This window comes from Miniopterus schreibersii, assembly GCF_964146895.1.
Source record: "Miniopterus schreibersii genome assembly, chromosome: 22".
Lineage (NCBI taxonomy): Eukaryota > Metazoa > Chordata > Mammalia > Chiroptera > Miniopteridae > Miniopterus > Miniopterus schreibersii.
The window spans coordinates 5,591,651-5,608,570 of NC_138124.1; the positions used below are offsets into that span (position 1 = coordinate 5,591,651).

Below are 16,920 nucleotides of genomic sequence, written 5' to 3' on the forward strand. Positions count from 1 at the left end.
CGGCTCAGTCAGGAGTTGCTGGAGGTTTGTTATACTGTTTACTTTAGAATCTTTGAAATGCTTGTTAGTAAAAAGCGAAACAAAAGAAAGAAAAAACAAAAACGGAGATACCGAGATGGGCCCATCAGAGAGGGCACTGGCTTCCAGCCACTGGCCCCCTGCATCACCTCTTCTGCACCCCACCCCATTTACACCTCTGGGGACTTCAGGAACCTGAAGTGACCAGGCCACCCGGGGGGGTCCCCCTTGGCCTCTCCGGCCACCCACCAGGTGGGGTGGGGCACCTGCACGCTTCCTTGGGGTTCTTTCATCACAGGACAGGTGAGTCTCCTTTATTATTTCAAGAATGGGCCTCCTACCCAAATTAAAACCAGACAAAAGGAGACATTTTGCAGGATCAAGAAAATGTTTGTAAGAATTGGGGCCTCCCTCTCAGGTCCCCAGTTAGCACATTCTCATTCTTCTGGCAAAAAGCCCTTCTTTTGGAAAACACTGCCAATCTTATACCCTACCGAGGACTTGTATCCAGAAAATACAAAGACTCCTGAAAACCCAAAAGTAAGAATAGATAGGTGTGAGCGGGCTTGTTGGGGTGATGTAAATGTTCCAGAACTGGATTATGGTGATGAACTTACTAAAACTCCTTGAATCATACACTTAACATGGGTGGATTTTAAAATATGTAAGGTACACCTTAGTAGAATTGTTTTTAAGTCTTACTGGACAATAAGCAAACTAAAACCCAATTTTGAAAATGAGCAAAAAACTCAAACAGATACTTCACCAAAGAGGATATATAGAAGGCAAAACCATCACAGGAAAAGGAGTTCAACATCACTTGCCATTGGGGAAAAGCAAATTAGAACCAGGATGATGTACCCCTTCACATCCACTGGGATGGCTAATGTAAAAAGTACAGCCAATACCAAGTGCAGGCGAGGACACAGAGCAACTGGATCTCTCCTACTTGGCTTGTGGCAATGCAGGATGGTATAGCCCCTCCAGAAAGCAGTTTGACAGTCTCACATAAGTTAAACATACACTCCCCATAATAATCACACTCCTGAGTATTTACTTGGAGAAATGAAAACTTTTGTTTTGTTTTTGTCTGTTTGTTTTTAAGTATATCTTTATTGATTTGAGAGAGGAAGGGAGAGGGAGAGAGAGAGAGAAACACCAATGATGAGAGAGTCATTGATCGCCTGCTTCCTACATGCCCCCCCCCCCCCCGAGGATCGAGCCCTCAACCCAGGCATGTGCCCTGACCAGGAATCCAACTGCGATCTCCTGGATCATAGGTTGATGCTCAACTGCTGAGCCACGCCCAGCCAGGCGAAAGGAAAACTTTTGTTTCTATAGCAGCTCTATTTATAATTGCCCCAAACTGGTAACAGCCTAAATGTGTTCAACATCCATGTGACAGAATTCTGCTCAGCAAGACAAAAGAACAAACTATTGGATGATTCTCAAAGGCATTACGTGAAAAAGCAAAACTACTCTCCAAAGGTTGCATACTGTGTGTGATCCATGTAAGTGGCATCTTGAACAGACTAAATTACAGTGACAGAGAAAGATGAGTGGGTGCCGGTGCTGGGTATGGAGGGAGGCAGGGCCGTAAGGAGTAGCACAAGGGAGTTATTTTGGGTAATGGATCTCATATGTTATGATCACACAAACCTATGCATGTGCTACAATGTATTTTCCTGACCAAGAGAAGACTTTTTGTATAAAACTAGTTTTAAAAATATGACTTTAAAATAGTTGTCCTCCATTCCACAAATATTTTGAGTGCCTACTATGTGTCAGATACTGGGCAAAAGATAGTATGTGGCGGGGCCAGTCAGAGCATCTGTGAGGGAGACACACCTGAACCGGGCGACGGTGTAAAGCAGAATGGGACCTGGGCTGCAGAAGAGGAGAAGGCCATCACTTTCATGTGGGGAAACCAGGAGTGGCTTGAAGGAGGGATAGGAGTCATTCATTCAACAAACATTTATTGTGCCGAGCTCTGTCCTGGGCCCTGGGGATACTGCAGGGAACATGAAGGGCCAGGTCCCTGCTCTCATGGAGCTCACACTCTGGTGGGTAGATGTGGGCCATAAACATGCCAGCAAATAAGAACCCCAGGAACTGAGGAGCACTTAAGGGAGGTGTCGGGTACCATGGCCATGGGGGAGAAGGCTTCAGAGTGGGTGACTGGGGAAGACCTCTCAGGGAGGTGACATTGAAACACTGGGTAGATTGGAGTCCTGGATGATGCAGCCCAGGGAAGAGCTGGGAGTTCTTGGGGAAGGAAGGCTTGGCTAGAAGGGACTGTAAATGCATGGGTTCAGAGCTGGAAAGGATCCTGAAGTGTGTGAGGGACTGAAGAAGGCCAGTGAGCCTCGGAGACAGGGGGAGTGGAGGGAGACAGGGTGCAAAGTAAGGTGACTGGCACAGGGTGGGTGCTGCTCTTATGGCAGCCCTTATCCTGATGCAGGGAAGGAAGGCTGGCCAGAACTAAGCTTCCTGAAGCCCCTCCAGCTGGGCTTTCCTGGGTTCCTGCAAGGCCTCAGAGAGGACAGTCCAGGCCCCGATCCTTGCCCCTCCCACGCCATGGTTGTTTGATGGGTTGACAGGTGATGGTGTCATATTCTGTTAGGGCCTCAGCAGCTGCGACCCAGAATGAAACATGACACTGCCCACTTGCCCGCTCATACCACCCCACCCCACAATCGGGGGCCCTGGGACATGCGGGGCAGCCTAGGGCCCCCCAGAAGGTGTGTGGTTCTGGAAGAGCGGAGGCAGGAAGAGTCCCACGGTGCCCAGCACGCACACAACCACAAACACCCACAGGAACAGTCGGTCGACCACCATGGCCACGTACTTCCAGTCCTCCACGACCTGTGGGCAGACAGAGGCGGGTCATGAGGGCAAGTGTTGGGGTCCTCCCTGCTCTCCCCTGATCCCCAACTTGGGTCCGCACTATCTTGAGGGAGCCCACGCTACTCAGAACTTGGAGTGGCATGTTCTGAGTGTGAGGCTGGTCCCCCAGCTGGGCACATCTGTGTCTCTCAGGTCACTGGTGAACCCCTACCTGCCCCTGTGGCATTGCAGTCACTGGGAACTCAGGCTGTGCAGGTTAGGAATGTGACTGAAAACTAACCCTGAGTTTGAATAAGGGGACGAGGCCTGAGGATCCCAGGCCTTTCTCTTATTATCACTCTAAGCCTTCTGAGCTGGCTCCACCCACAGTTAGATTTGGGACCCCCTTGCTGAATGGGGGTGGGCACTGGGGATTGCAGAACACCTGGCAATAGTGCTGTTTAGTTTGCTCAATTCTGGTAACAGCAGTACCTGTTAGTTCCTGTAATTAAGACTCAGCCTCCTCTACTGCATCATCTGAGTGTCTCTCTCTCTCAGAGCCGGGTGTGGGGTTGGCAGGCACTTGGCTGGCCTCCAGAAATGTGCCTGTCTCCTTTGTTGGGGGAGACACCCCCAGAAAGACCCGGCATCCTGGCCTTCCTCCCCCATGCCTGTGTTCACACCCTGGCCCATCTGAGTCCCCCTGCCTCCTTTCCCTGGTGGAGCGTGGCCAGACCAGAGCTCAGCAGAGGCTCCGGAGCTGGAAGTTCAGATAGCAGTGGGCTTGCTGACGTCAGTGACCCAGTTTGTCAGGGCCCCATCATCGGTGTGTGTCTACCCTGGATAATCCTGGGTTATCCAGCCCCAAATACCCAGTCCCTGAGACCAGCAGGCACCACATAGCTGTCTGCGTGGCTCTTCATGAGAGCTCTCCTCAGCATTCTGGGGTCTCTTTTTGACAGCCCTAATTTCAGATGACTTTTTTTGTGGTCTGCGTGTGCCTTTTTGTTTTGTATATATTTTGTGCTATTTATAGTGACCAGCTAATCACCAAGGATGGTGAAAATGATGAGGATTGTAAGCACAGCCCGGGCTGGCTTAGGGGTGGGCATGTTCCAGAAGGGGAGAAAACATCTTTTTCCAGCTGGATGCGAGAAAGGCAAACAACCAAATCCATCATGTGCTCAGTGAAGGGCAAGCTCTGGAGACAGAGCTAGGGTCTGCTCTGTGCCAGTTGTGTGACCCTGAGCAAGTTACTGAGCATCTCTGAGCCTAGCTTTCCCATTGTACAACAAGGGTTTGAGTAAATGCCACTTCACAGGGCTCCTGGGAGGGTTAGCAGTGATGCACGTCAGGTCCTGGCAGAGACCTAATGTATGTCTGGAGCTCAGTGAACACTGGCAGTTAAAACAACAGTGGGTCCTGCCTGGGTTCTTCCCTAAAGAGACTTTCAATTAATTGACTTAGAAACCAGGAGGCCTGTGAGTGCCAAGGGGGCGGTGAGCCCGTTAGGAGAGAGAGCTCAGGATGGATGCCAGCTCAGGCAGGGCTACAGGAGCCCAAAGCTTCTCAACCTGCACGTGCACAGGGATCACTGGGATCTGGTTAGAAATGTGACTCCTATACGCCTCCCAGAGACCCTGGCCTAGTCCTGGTGGCCCAAAGCTGTATTTTGAAAAATTGCCAGAGTGGTTCTCATTTAGCCAGCAGGGCCCCAGACTCCGTAGTAACAATTTGGGAGCCAATGAATTCGGTGATGCTGAGCTGCTGAATGGTTTTAAATGAAAGAAAGCACGATCAAAGTAACCTTTTACAAAGCAAAGTCTGATGGGCCTAGGAATCCCCTGGGGACCTGGCGAAATGCAGACTTTGAGCCAGCAGGTTGGGGTGGGGCCCAAGAGGCTGCTTTTCTAACCAGCTCCCGGGCTGCCGGGACCCCACTCTGAAGAGCTTCAGTCCTACATTCCATTTGTTACCAGTCATCTTCTTTCTTTTTTCACAGTGTAATTCTGGAGCTTTTCCAGCCTGCTCCTTTCTCTGTGTGCTAACTAATGGACTCCCAGCGCTTTCCCTTGAGGACGGGTCTGCTGGAAAGAAACTGCAGAAAGGTAAGGAGGAGATGCCCCCCTTTCCCCGTGCAGCTGTGTGCTGTGAGGTCAACACCTGCCCAAAGGATCTGCTCTGATAAGCTGTTGAAATGTGAACATTACCAGGACTGTGACACTGTTCTGCCTGTGGAAATGTATGCGAACATGTCTAACTGTTACCGTCATGTTCTGTGTGCAGTTACAGAACTGTCCTTTGAAACTTTATTTGTTGGGAGGATTCTGTGGAGACATCTACCCTCTAGTGCGCATCGCTTTGTCCCATGAGAGTAAACATAACGTCTCTTTAAAAATCTGTAACTGGAGTCACCCTGCTTGATCATTGATTACCCTGGTAGCAGTAATTTTTAAATTGATGTTTCTGTACTCCTAGGAGCTATAATGTTTGCATGGCTTCTTGGCAAGCTTGACAAAGGTGGGAGCAGTTGCCCGCAGTGCCCTGGCCACTTCTGTCCCTAAAGACTGCAGACGTCATTTCCACCTTGGGTGCCTGCATCTCTTCCTTCTCTGCCCCGGGGGGATCTCCAGCACCCAGGGTGCTTGCTGCACAGCCAGCTGCTAAAACCAGAAAGTGTCACCCACAAGGGATGGGAGCTGAGGGGCAAATACCTGCCTCCCTCCTAAGGAGGGATTTGGGGCTCGTTTCCATGCATCCGCAGAAGGCCTTTGACTGGGCTGACCCCCCCCCCCCCATGCCCACGGCAGTATCCTGCTCATCAATACCCATGTTGCTTTCGTCTCCTCCCATGTCACTGTCCCTACTTCCTCACTGTGCCCTGAGATCCCTTCTCACATAAACCGCCTTTGCCCAGGTCCTCATCTTAGCATCTGCTATTGGGGAACCCAAGACACAAAAAGGATCTCTGGTCCTTCCTTCCTCTCCCCCGATGCGTGAAGCTATAATAGAACTCAGCTCCCTTTTGGATTCCTTAGTTCAACAAAGGGTTTGCGAGCCCTGGTCCAACAGGAATGAACTGTGGGCACTGGGGAACTGGCTGCGCTGTCTGAGCTGCATCCACGGACAGCTGGCGGGGGCTGGGCTAGCAACTTACGCTCTGGTCCTGATCGTCACTCTTCATGTGCTGGGCGATGAAGCTGACGCCGTCTAAAGCCTCCTGCACGTCCTGCTGGAACCTCCCAGAAGATCTCAGCCGGAAATCCCTGGGGATCCCCACCAAGTCGGAGCCTGCGGGAGACTTGGGAGCTGCAGAGGCAGAATTCATAAAGTACATGGAGCTCCCATAGAGATTGGAGGAGCTGGCAGGGCCCTTGGCCACGGTGGTGGCAGCGGTGGCCTCGGACTGGCTGGGCTGTGGGGCCCTTACAGGGTTGCTGTCAGGCCGCTTCATGAAGAGGAAGGTGGGCAGCTGGTGTAGGAAGCAGCGCTGGACCCAGGGCGCCATGGTGTGGGTGCTGGGTGAGCGGTGGTGCACGTTGAGCACGCACACGCTGGTGACGATGGAGAAGGTGACAAGCACCATGGTGAACATGAGGTACTTGCCGATGAGTGGCACATCCAGGGAGGTGGGTGGCACGATCTTGGAGATGAGCAGCAGGAAGACGGTGAGCGCCAGCAGCACAGAGATGCACAGCGTCATCTTCTCGCCGCAGTCGGATGGCAGGTAGAAGACAAGGACGGCCAGCGAGGTGATGAGCACGCAGGGAATTATGATGTTGATGGTGTAGAAGAGCGGCTTGCGCTTGATGATGAAGTCGTACGTCACGTCCACGTAGCTGGGGTCCTGTGGGTTCACCGTCCTCCGCCCCGGGAGGGCCATGATGTCCCATTCTCCACTGGGGGTGAAGTCATCCATGCTGGCAGTGGGTGACTTGAGGACCATGTCGATCTCTGTGTGGTCGTAGGTCCAGGAGCGGAACTTGAGGCTGCAGTTCTGCTGATCAAAGGGGAAATGCTTCACCTCAATCTTGCAGGCGCTCTTGCAGATGGCCGGGGGTATCCACGTGACGCTGCCATTGGCCCGCACCACCGCGTTGGTGTAGAGAGACACCTCGTAGGTCCCATCGGCACTGGAGTGGGGGCAGGGCCCGGAGGAGAGCAGGGTGAAACCCACAGACAAAAGGCCAGGCCTACTGTTAGAACTCACCAAAGACCCTGTGGGATGATTCTCACTGGGCACCTCCTGCCCCTGTGCCTGCACTGGGGAGCCTGCTTTACTTGGCAACCGCAGGAAGGCTTATTGTCCCCATTGTACACGTGGGAAAACTGAGGCTCAGAGAAGTTAAGTGACTTCTTCAAGATCAGAAAACTGGTAAGCAGAACAACTGACATTTGAACTCAGGTCTGTTGTCCTTAGACCACACACTCATAATCATTTCATGCTTTTGCTGGTGTAACTATAACCTGGAGAGAGTCTCTTTAGCTCCCTCCACACACCTAAGATAATAACACATGGTAGCTAAGTCAGTGCTATTACCAACACCCAACACTGACCAAGCAACGGAGGGTCAGAAAGACAGTATGGAGAACAGAAAGAGCACTGGTCTTGGGGTCAGGGTGCTAGTCCTGGTCCCAGCTGTGCCTGCATGTGTCTCTGGGCCTCCAGTTCCCCATAAGGGCACTGGCTCTGCTCATCTCTAATTCCTCTTCCAGCGTGACGACCAGGAAGTTGGGGTGGAGCACAGATGGGACTCAGGGCTGGACTCAGGCCTGGAGGACCCCAGAGGCTGGCCCTAGTGTCCTGACCTGGCCCTCACCGCCTCCACCCACCCCACCACTCACTTGTTGTAAAGCACGATGTCCGGCAGCCAGATGCGCTTTGCAGGGATCCTCAGGATCTTCACGCCCTCGTAGCGGGAGCTGTTCCAGGCCAGGCGGTAGTCAGTCCATTCCTGAGCAGACAGGCAAGGCCCTGTCACTTGTAGGCCCATCGCCACCAATGGGTAGCTTTGGAGGAAAGGCCTCCTGGGCTGGGGACCCTCAGGGCACTTACCTGTTTCAGCCAGACATTGGTTGTCATGATCTGTTCTCGTTCATTCTGGAGAGGGAGAGGGGCTGTCAGTTCACCAGGTGGGAGGAGCCGTCACAAATAGACCTGAGTTATCACTCAGAAGGCTCTGAGCTCCGGGGTCAAATGGCCAACTACCTACCCAGTCTCTTGGGTGGCTCGAAGGTATTTCACACCCAGGGAGTCTGAGACAAAACTCAGGTTCTTCACCCAAACCCAGTCCTCCATGGCATTGCCTACTTAGGGAGTCGCACCCCAGACAGGTACCATGTTACTGTATCTATTTTCCACCCCTTTTCTATCACTTGTATCGATGTTTTCTATTGGCCTCTCTTCCAGTTCCTTACCCTTCTCTTCTGCTATGACCAGTCTGCTATTAAATCCAACCTATGATGCGCTTTAAGGTCTCCCTCACTATCATTTTCTTGAACGTATTAGTGGCTATTGTTTTTTAGAAAATATATTTATTATTTGTTTATTTTTAATAGTGATAAAATTCATATAACCAAATTTACCACCTTAATGGTAGTCTTTTATAAGTCTGTCTGACTAAATGATCTGTATGCCTTTTTCTATTGTCTTTCCTTTTCTCTTGGTCTTTTCTTATTTTGTCTTAACTTACTGGGAGCCTAACCAATTTTTATCTGACTTTGTAGTCAGGCGTCATTTACCAATAGGGGTACTTTCTGAGAAATACATCGTTAGGCAATTTCATCACTGTGAGACCATCACAGAGTCACTTACACACACCTGGGCTATGTGGTGGAGGCGGTTGCTCCTAGGCTACACCTCTGTCGATCGCATCACTGTACTATGTAAGCAAGTGTAATACGTTACGATATGGCCTGAGGGCTACGATGTACTAAGCGACTGGAATTTTTTAACTCCATTATAATCTTATGGGAGCACTTTCATATATGTGGTCTGTGAGTGACTGAAATGTTATTTGTGTGTGAATGTGTCTGTCTCCAGGGAGTGCTGTCATTTGCTTTAAGGCAGGCAGTTAGAGGAGGGGCGGATTACCTCAAGCTAGTGACTGAGCTGGTTCAGAGCAGATTTAGTTTCTGCAAGGGCTGGTCTTTCTCTCTCTATATATTTTTAAAATATGTCTTTATTGATTTCAGAGAGAGGGAGAGAGAGAGATAGAAACATCAACGATGAGAGTCATTGATCAGCTGCCTCCTGCACACCCCCTACTGGGGATCGAGCCCATAACCCCGGGCATGTGCCCTGACGGAATCGAATAGCTATCTCCTGTATCGTAGGTCAATGCTCCACCTCTGAGACACACCGGCTGGGATGCCTGGTCTATTTTTTATTTACTCTTAGGGGTGGTCCTTTCAAGGTCTCCAACAAGGCCCCATCTCCTTAGTGAAGCTCAGACTCCAATAGGTGCCACCCCAGCGCCGTGGGAGTGCCAAGCATTCAGCCAGGCCTCCCAGCTTCTTAGCCACCTCTCTGTGCTCAGCTCCTTAGCCCTGTCCCTCTTTACCAACCCACAAATGTGGGGAAGAGCACCATGAACCATCAGGGTCACCTCCTGGAACCTGGTCCCTCAAGTCCTGGGTGAGCTCTCCAAGACCTTCAAACTTTTTTTTTTTATTCCGGAGGAGGGGGCATCTTTTCTACTTGTCTTGTGGAAAGATGCATCTGCAACAAGCTACTCTGCAACACTGAATGTGGAAAACCTTCATTCGTCTTTTAAAAAATATTTTAAACTTGAGGTATAATTTCCATACACTGAAATGCACAGATCTCCAGTGCACAGTTTGGTCAGTTTTAACAAATGTGTTACCCACGTAACCTACGTCCTTTCAAGATGTAGAACATTTCAATCATCCAGAAAGTTCTCTTGTGCCTCAACCTTGTCCCTCATTCCCCTTTACCCTTAATTTATTCACATGGAAATGATCACATGGAGAGTCTGGGACTTTGTGCACAACTCCGGGCAATGCCAGAGTAAAAGCTAAATCACCCAACTCCCAGGCCTGCACACTGAACGGCTACCCCTTTCACCAAGACGTGGCCAGGGCGCTGAAAGCCCCCCACCCCCCGGCCCCTACCCCTGCACCGACCACGCTGATAAGCTGGGCCAGGGAGAGCTGCAGCTTGATGGAGATGAGCTGTGAGGAGCTGGCGGCCGGGCGGATCAGCTTGTTGTAGCGGGTTTTGTTCAGAAGGTCATCCATGAGCCTCTCCTCGGCGTTGGCCACGCGGCAGTCCCCTGGGAAAACACACAGTCAGACCTGCTGGCCGCCTGCCAGTGACACCCCCTGCAGCTGATGGGAGTGAAGGGGAATGCTTCGAGGGCCAGGGAGCACAGGGGTCCTCAGGACCCACTGCAGAGCTAAGGTGCTGGCAGGCCTGTCCCTCCTCGGGGACTTCTAATGAAATATCCTGGACAGATGTCAGTGGTCCTCCCACGTCCCAACTCTCCCTCCTCTCGTTCCTCTAGCAGTGAGTGACACCCCACGCCCTGGACTTCTAGTCCAAAACCTGTGTGTCTTCAGCTGGCCGCTTGGTTCTGTCTGTACTACCTTCCGAGTCTCTCAGTGTGTCCTCCAGCCCTGCCTGGGCTTTGGGGGGAGGGGCACCCTGGAAAGAGGGACACTCAGAGAAGGGTTAGGGACCCCTGAGTAGGACAGCCCAGGAGTGGGGAAAGAGATGGGAGTGTGCAGAAAAATAGTATAGGGGTCGGAGAGCAAGTGCGAGAGGATAGGTCGTAAGGGAGGCTGAGGAGGTGGGGATATCTGGAGGGGCTCCCAGCTCACCAGGCCAGCTCACTGGTCTTACCAAACTCCTCCCTCCGGGTGGGACCAGGGGCCCTAGAGTGTGAATTGCTCCCACTGAGCAACTGTGAGGCCGATTCCTAGGTGGGTGAACACCAGGCATGGGAACGGCGGTCACCCTGCCTGCTACATGCACTTTCCGACTTACTGCCTGTATGGAGCAGATGCCACATTTAGTGCCCTGTGAAAGATGCTCCCAGAGCACCAGCACTTCCATCCCTCCCCCATACTGCCTCGGGCTGTCCAGACGGGTCCTCTGGTGCTTGGCCTAGATTCTGAGCCCTGCCTCTCAAGCCCTGAACCCCCTCCCAGAGGCCAGCTGATGAAATGCCCTGGAAGCCAGTCTGCAGCCCCAGGCTACAGCTGGATCCCTCCCACTGCCCCTCTTTAGTATATATATTTGGGCTGACCAGTCATTTTAGAAAAAGAGGTATGACTTGTCCAAGCCCATCTGGCATGTGTGGGGCAGCTCTGGGGTCTGAATCTACAGTTCCTGGCTCCAGTCCCTCAGTCCTGGGGAAGGCTAGATCCCACATCTCTGCAGCCCCAGGAGGGTGGCCCACGTGAGTTCCTGAGAGGCTATGGCTGCTCTGCACGCTTCCAGATCTGAGCTCACCTGGGATGCTCAGGTTGTCCACCTTTGGGCCTGTCCTGCCTCTCAGGCATTTAGCTGGTCCCAAGGGACCCTCCCCCATTTGAGGACGAGCTATGCGCTCCTGAATTAGAGTCTCCAAAAAACCTCAGCTGGGGAAACTGAGACCAAAGAGGGGAGGCACTTACTCCAGGACCCCTAGCAAGTCAGAGGCAAAGCCAGGTCCGGGATCCTCTTTCAGACCAGGCCATCCCCGGCCCCTGGGCCTTTTTCCCCCTGCCCTGCTAATTTCCCGTAAGGAGGCCGGTCCCGCAGAGGCTATGGGGTCAAGAGCCCAGTGTGTGTTTGCATGCCTTTATTTGGACTTGTATTTGAGCATGGGGGTTGGGGTGGTGATGAGCAGCAGGGCTGCTGTGGGCTGGAATGCACTTCCAACCCCCAGAAGAGTCTAGAACAACAGACCTTTAGACTTTCCAATCTGCTGCTTTGTGTGCGTGAGGCTTGCCAGACCCCTCACCCCAAGATGACAGGGCGGCCCAGAATGGGCAGAAGCTTCTGGGCGCAGCCTCGCATCTCAGCCCTGGGGCTGACGCTGAAACCGAGAGCCGGCCACCAGGGGTCAGTCGCGACCCAGTGATTCTGATGGGGAGTGGGCCCACCCGCCGATGTCCAGGGCAGGCCTTCTCTGTAAACACGGCTCCCCAGCAGAAGGGGGTTAACAATCCAAGAAGCCCAGGGCTGGAATCCCAACCTATGCGAGCGTGGGTACAGTTTAAAAAAGCATAGCCGGTCTGAAGACCTATGTTGGAAGAATGGAAAGATAATCTCTAGTTTGGAATGAAACTACAGAAGGGAGTTTACAGAATGTTTTTGGCAAGTGGGCACCCAAAAGGCAGTGATTTTCAGCTTGGGGCAGGGGTGGGGGTCCTTTCCTGAGGCTGATAACAGGAGACCTGTATCTATTAAAAGGCAGCTATGGATTTTTAAAAAGGTTGGGGGTTTATACCTGTTACAAAAAGCTAAACTTCATGATCAGTAGCTTCTCCGGTCATGTGTAAGAAATCACAGGGATGCTATATAAATGCAGTTCCCAGGCTCCATTTCCAGAGACTCTGACCTGTAAGCCTAAGGCGGGGCCCAGGAATCTGTGCTGGGTGATTCTGATCCGGGACCTTGCTTAAGAAACACTGCAGCTGACTCACACATCTGAGTCCCCACATCTGCAGGCCAGGCATTTCATCCCCATAGAACAGAGGGGAAACTGAGGCCCACAGAGGGGAAGGGAATGGCACGGGGTCACCGGCAGGTGGCGATGCAGCCAGGACCCATACTGGGCGCAGTCCCTGTCTTTGGTGAGAGCTGCGCTCCTCTTTCCTACCTCCAACGCCCCTGCAGCGTGTCTCTGTCCCAGGCGGGTATAACCCTGGTTCTCGGGCTGACCAGGACTCAGAGGACAGGCTTGGGCCGGAGGGTAGGAGCTGACAGGGTCCTCTGTGCTCAGGTGGGGAAACTGAGGCCTGGAGACGGCAATCCTCACCACAGCTGGACTCTGCCTGGAAGGGCTGATTGGGTGTCAGTCTGGATGTCAGTCTGCAGGTTCCTGAGTGGCCCTCGGCCGAGGTGGCCGTCCAGGCCCGCCCCAGGGTGGGTGACCAGAGGCGGTGGTGTTTCCCAGGAGATCCACCCCAAACGGCGCACATCCCGGATTGGCTGGTTGGGGCAGCCCCCTCCCATCAGGGCTCAGCGTCGGGCCTGCTCCCCGGGTCCGCACCTCGCGCGGAGGAACCTGCGGGACCCGGAGCGCGCGTCCACCGCTCCCTTCGCGCCGGGCTGAGCGAGCTGCCTGCGGACGGACGCGGAGCCGGTGCCCGACTTGCCCCCCGAGGGCACTGGCTCGGAGAGGACAGGCCTGCACCCCAACCCAGCAGACCCGCCCCAGCCCGGCCAGGACAACCTTGGCCACACCCCTCCCACCTGTGGCCCGTCCGGCGGGCTCAGGACCCGGAGCCCTCCCTCCTTCCCCGAGGAGGACTCACCGCGCCCGCAAAGGGCAGCCAGGGAGAAAAGAACCAGGGGGTGCGCGCCCCTCATGGCGGGCGGGGCCCGGGAGGCGGCGCCGCGAGCTCTTGTGGGACCGCTGGCCGCCGGTGGCTGGGAGCCGGCGAGAGGGCAGGTGTGGCCCTGGAGACTGAGCTCGCGTGGGCGCTAGGACCCCGCCAGCGTCCGCCCAGCCGCCCAGGCCAGGCTGTGGCCCCGCCCACTCGGGGCCTGGGGGCGGGGCTGACGGCTGGGCGGGGCCCGCTGGGGGCGGGGCCCGCTCGGGGGCGGGGCCGAGGAGAGTCCTGCTCCTCCGGCGGGCGCTGAGGGCCCTCGCCCAGGGGTGGTCACTATACCTCCTGACCGCCTGAGGACAGCGCCTGCGCCCAATGTACAGCTGGGGAGACTGAGGCCGATGCCTGCGCAGAGCCCCTGTACTGTGGGGGGAAGTGGTTGTGCTCCAACCCGGAGAGAGAATGATCTGAAGCCCGGGTCCATGGGGTTTGCTGGAAGAAAGGAGCAGGGCAGGGAGGGGCAGGAAGCCAGCCGGACTGGGGGCAGCTGTCCGCAGGCACTAGGGGTGGAGGGTGCTTAGGGAATGTGTGGCCTCTGGGAGGGTGCCATTCAAGGGAAAGACTTTGGACTGAGAATGTGAATCAGTCCTTTGAAGAATGCCTTTTCGAAGCCCCTTGGAAAGACAAGAGTAGAGGTTCAGAGGCAATAGACCCTTTTGAAAAATAAAAATGTCATAAACACATTTAATGCCGGCAGTATTTCATCTCTACTTTAAAATGTTTTATTACTGGGGATTTGGCGCCGGGCCGAGTGAGCTGGGTATGTGGTTCCTTCTGGAGTGAGGAGATGGTTTGGAACTAGCTAGAGGTGGTGGTCACACAGCTTCGTGAATGAATGTACTAAACACGCCGAAGTGTACACTCAGAGAGTGAATTTCACCTCAATGAAAACAGACATTCTATTATTTTAAACACGTTGTTCCTGGCTCCGAGGCCCTCTCTACTGGGTTGAGATCCTGCAGTGATCTGAGGCTGCATTCCATGAAAGCACAGAGGAGAGAGACCACTCTGCAGGAGGAGTCAGGGAAGGCTTCCTGGAAGAAGTGATCCTCGAGCTGAGTGTTGAAAACAGGCTGCAGGTGTCAGACTTGGTGAGGGGGTGGGCAGGGAGGGGGCTCCAGACAGTGGAAGCAAGGTTAACAAGGGTGGGAGGTTGACTTGCAGAAAATGACACAGTGAAGGAACCCCAGGGAGTTCACTTTGGTTTAACCTTGAGCATGAAAGGCAGTGGTGAGAGCTGGAGGCTAAAGATCAACCATTGTGGAGGTGTAGTTGGCTGGGAATAGAGTGCTTGTCTCTGAAGCAGTGGGGAGCCAGAGGAGGTCTGGGAGTGATGAAATTCAGTTCAGATTTGCACTCTGCATGTTTGAGATACAGCTTTGGAGCCTGTAGGCTTGGAGGTGGAGCAGCCAGGTCTGGCTGGGGTGGGGGTTGTGGCAGTGATCCAGGGGAGCAGAAGAGGGCTGTGAGGATGGGAGGAGCCCCCTTTCCTAGATGCCTCCCTGAGCTCCTGCCAGGATGCTCCCTTTTCCTCCAGGAAGCCCCCCCCCCCGCCCCCTCAGCAGCCTCGCTGAGACTTGCCTCTTAGCAGAACTGTTTGTTAAAAGGGTCAGGTCTGCCCCCATACTAGCCTGAAAGGGTTCTAGGACGCGTCTGGGCCTTGATTGTCATTTCTCAGGGCACATGAGGAGGAAGCCACAGTGTGCCAGGCCCCTCCTAGGTGCTAGATACTTTACAATTCTCATTTTGTCCTCAGAAGAATTTATCGCTCCCACCTTATAGCAGAGAAAACTGAAGGGGAGGGAGGTCGGTGGAGCTGGGGTTTGAACAGGACTACCAGGCAGCAGAGCCCACAGCTGGCGCAGGAGGTGGAGCTGCTATTTGCACCCCCATCTGGCCTCTGTTGGGTCCCAGTGGCCCTTGCTCCCTGACCCTGCCGCTCTCTGTTCCTTCCCTTCCACCTGCTCCCTCTGCTTCGGGCACAGCTCGCTCACCAAGTGCTCATCGGTGTCTGGGCACACAGCAGCTGAGGCCACAGAGCCAGCAGCGTTGGTGGCTCTGCAGCTGGGGCTCAGGGACGTGGGTCAGGGCTGACTCAGACCAGAGACTCTGTGAAGGCAGACGTGAGGGGTTTGAGACAAAGACCACCAGGCTCCCTCCGCTCAGGCCGGCCCCACCCCAGGCATTTCCGAGGCCTCGCTGTCTGGGTTGGTGCTGACTCAGTGCCTACTGCTGGCCGCTCACCTCGTTGAGTCTCAAAGAATTGTCCTCTGTTACACAGCAGGACGGTTTGGAATGAGTTTTCTCCACTGTCCTTCTATCCTTGGACTCCATGGCTTTGGTGGCAGTTAAGGCTGTGAGGTCCCCACACACATGGGTCCCCGTCTTGCTCTGACACTTGGGGAGAGGTGACTTTGGACAAGTTCCTTTCTTTTTTGCCTCAATGTGGGGCTGCCCTGATGATAAATGAGGTCATGTGGGCAAACATGCAGAACAGCATTAAGCACTTGGTAGGTGCTCAGGGGTGCTTGTGGCATGGGGAGGGGACAGAAGGAAGATGCAATCGATTTTTGGTCAGATCAACTTGGGTTCAACCACCACCTTGGCCATTTAGTGTCTGTGATGGGTAAGTTACCCACCTTCCTGAGATCTGGATTTTTTTTCACATGTAAAAAGATAGTAGATATTTTGTTTTTCAGCTTTGACCTGAGGTTGGGCACATCCCAGGAGACAGGGTGCCAGGTGGCCCTCCTCTCCGCTGTCACTGAGAGGTCCACCTTGCTCAGGTGAGCCTCGGCATCCCCACGCCTCCCTCCCTTGCTCTTTTTCACGAGTCACTGGGGATTCCGTGAAAATGCAGGTTGTGGCATCAGGGCCGAGTGGGTCCAAGTTTCAGATTTCTAACAAGCCCCAGGTGGTGTGGATGCTGCTGGTGCCCTGGCACACTTTGTAGGGCCGTGGAGGTGGGAGTGGGGGGGGCAGAGCGTGGAGAAAGGGGGTTGGTTAGGTCAGGGGGGCTGTGGTGTATGTGGCATCTTTGGGGGGAAAGCAGCTCCTCCTCGCTTTATTCCAGGCTGTCCTTGTCTTTCTTCCCTGCTCCTGTGAATTGTCTGTCATTAGAAACCTCTCATAACTCTCTCTCATCAAGACTATAAGGAGAGTTAGTTGAGCATCAGGACATCTGTATTCTTATCCTGCCCAGGGGAATCCACCTGACAACCAGGACCCCGGGTGATGGCAGGCACACTCCCTCCCTCCCCCTGCAGCCCCATGACTCTAACTCGAGGACCCATGCGGGCATGGAGATTCTGCAGCTGGTCCCCAACATGCCCATCGTGGGGACAAGGGAGCAGGTGGCCTGTGGGGATGGCAGAGGAACGGCCCTTCCTACTTCCTAGAACCTCTGGCCTGGCCCACGGGGCCCAGAGTTAATGAAGTCGGAGGGATGGCCTCCTCCTAATGGGCTTTTCAAGGCCTGTGGGCTGGGGAGGGAGAAGCTGGGCTTTCCAGCAA

The 16,920-nt window shown here is 54.0% G+C and overlaps 1 protein-coding gene across 1 annotated transcript; it reads right to left on the minus strand.

Moving 5' to 3' along the window:
- Positions 1-1,973: 1,973 nt before the first annotated feature.
- Positions 1,974-13,549, minus strand: CHRNB4 (cholinergic receptor nicotinic beta 4 subunit). Its single transcript, XM_081124389.1, has 6 exons — positions 13,333-13,549; positions 9,991-10,139; positions 7,901-7,945; positions 7,690-7,799; positions 6,002-6,977; positions 1,974-2,883 (listed from the first exon to the last, which is right to left on the minus strand). The coding sequence occupies exons 1-6, from the start codon at positions 13,385-13,387 to the stop codon at positions 2,743-2,745; spliced, it is 1,476 nt and encodes a 491-aa protein (XP_080980515.1). The 5' UTR covers positions 13,388-13,549; the 3' UTR covers positions 1,974-2,742.
- Between the last annotated feature and the right edge of the window lie 3,371 nt (positions 13,550-16,920).

Excerpts from the sequence above, each read along its gene's own strand:
- CHRNB4 (XM_081124389.1), bottom strand. The coding sequence starts at position 13,387 with ATGAGGGGCGCGCACCCCCTGGTTCTTTTCTCCCTGGCTGCCCTTTGC. Across the intron at positions 7,946-9,990 it reads TGGCCCAGCTTATCAGCGTG|AATGAACGAGAACAGATCAT; the intron begins GTCGGTGCAGGG and ends CTCCCTCTCCAG. Across the intron at positions 6,978-7,689 it reads GACATCGTGCTTTACAACAA|TGCCGATGGGACCTACGAGG; the intron begins GTGAGTGGTGGG and ends CCCCCACTCCAG.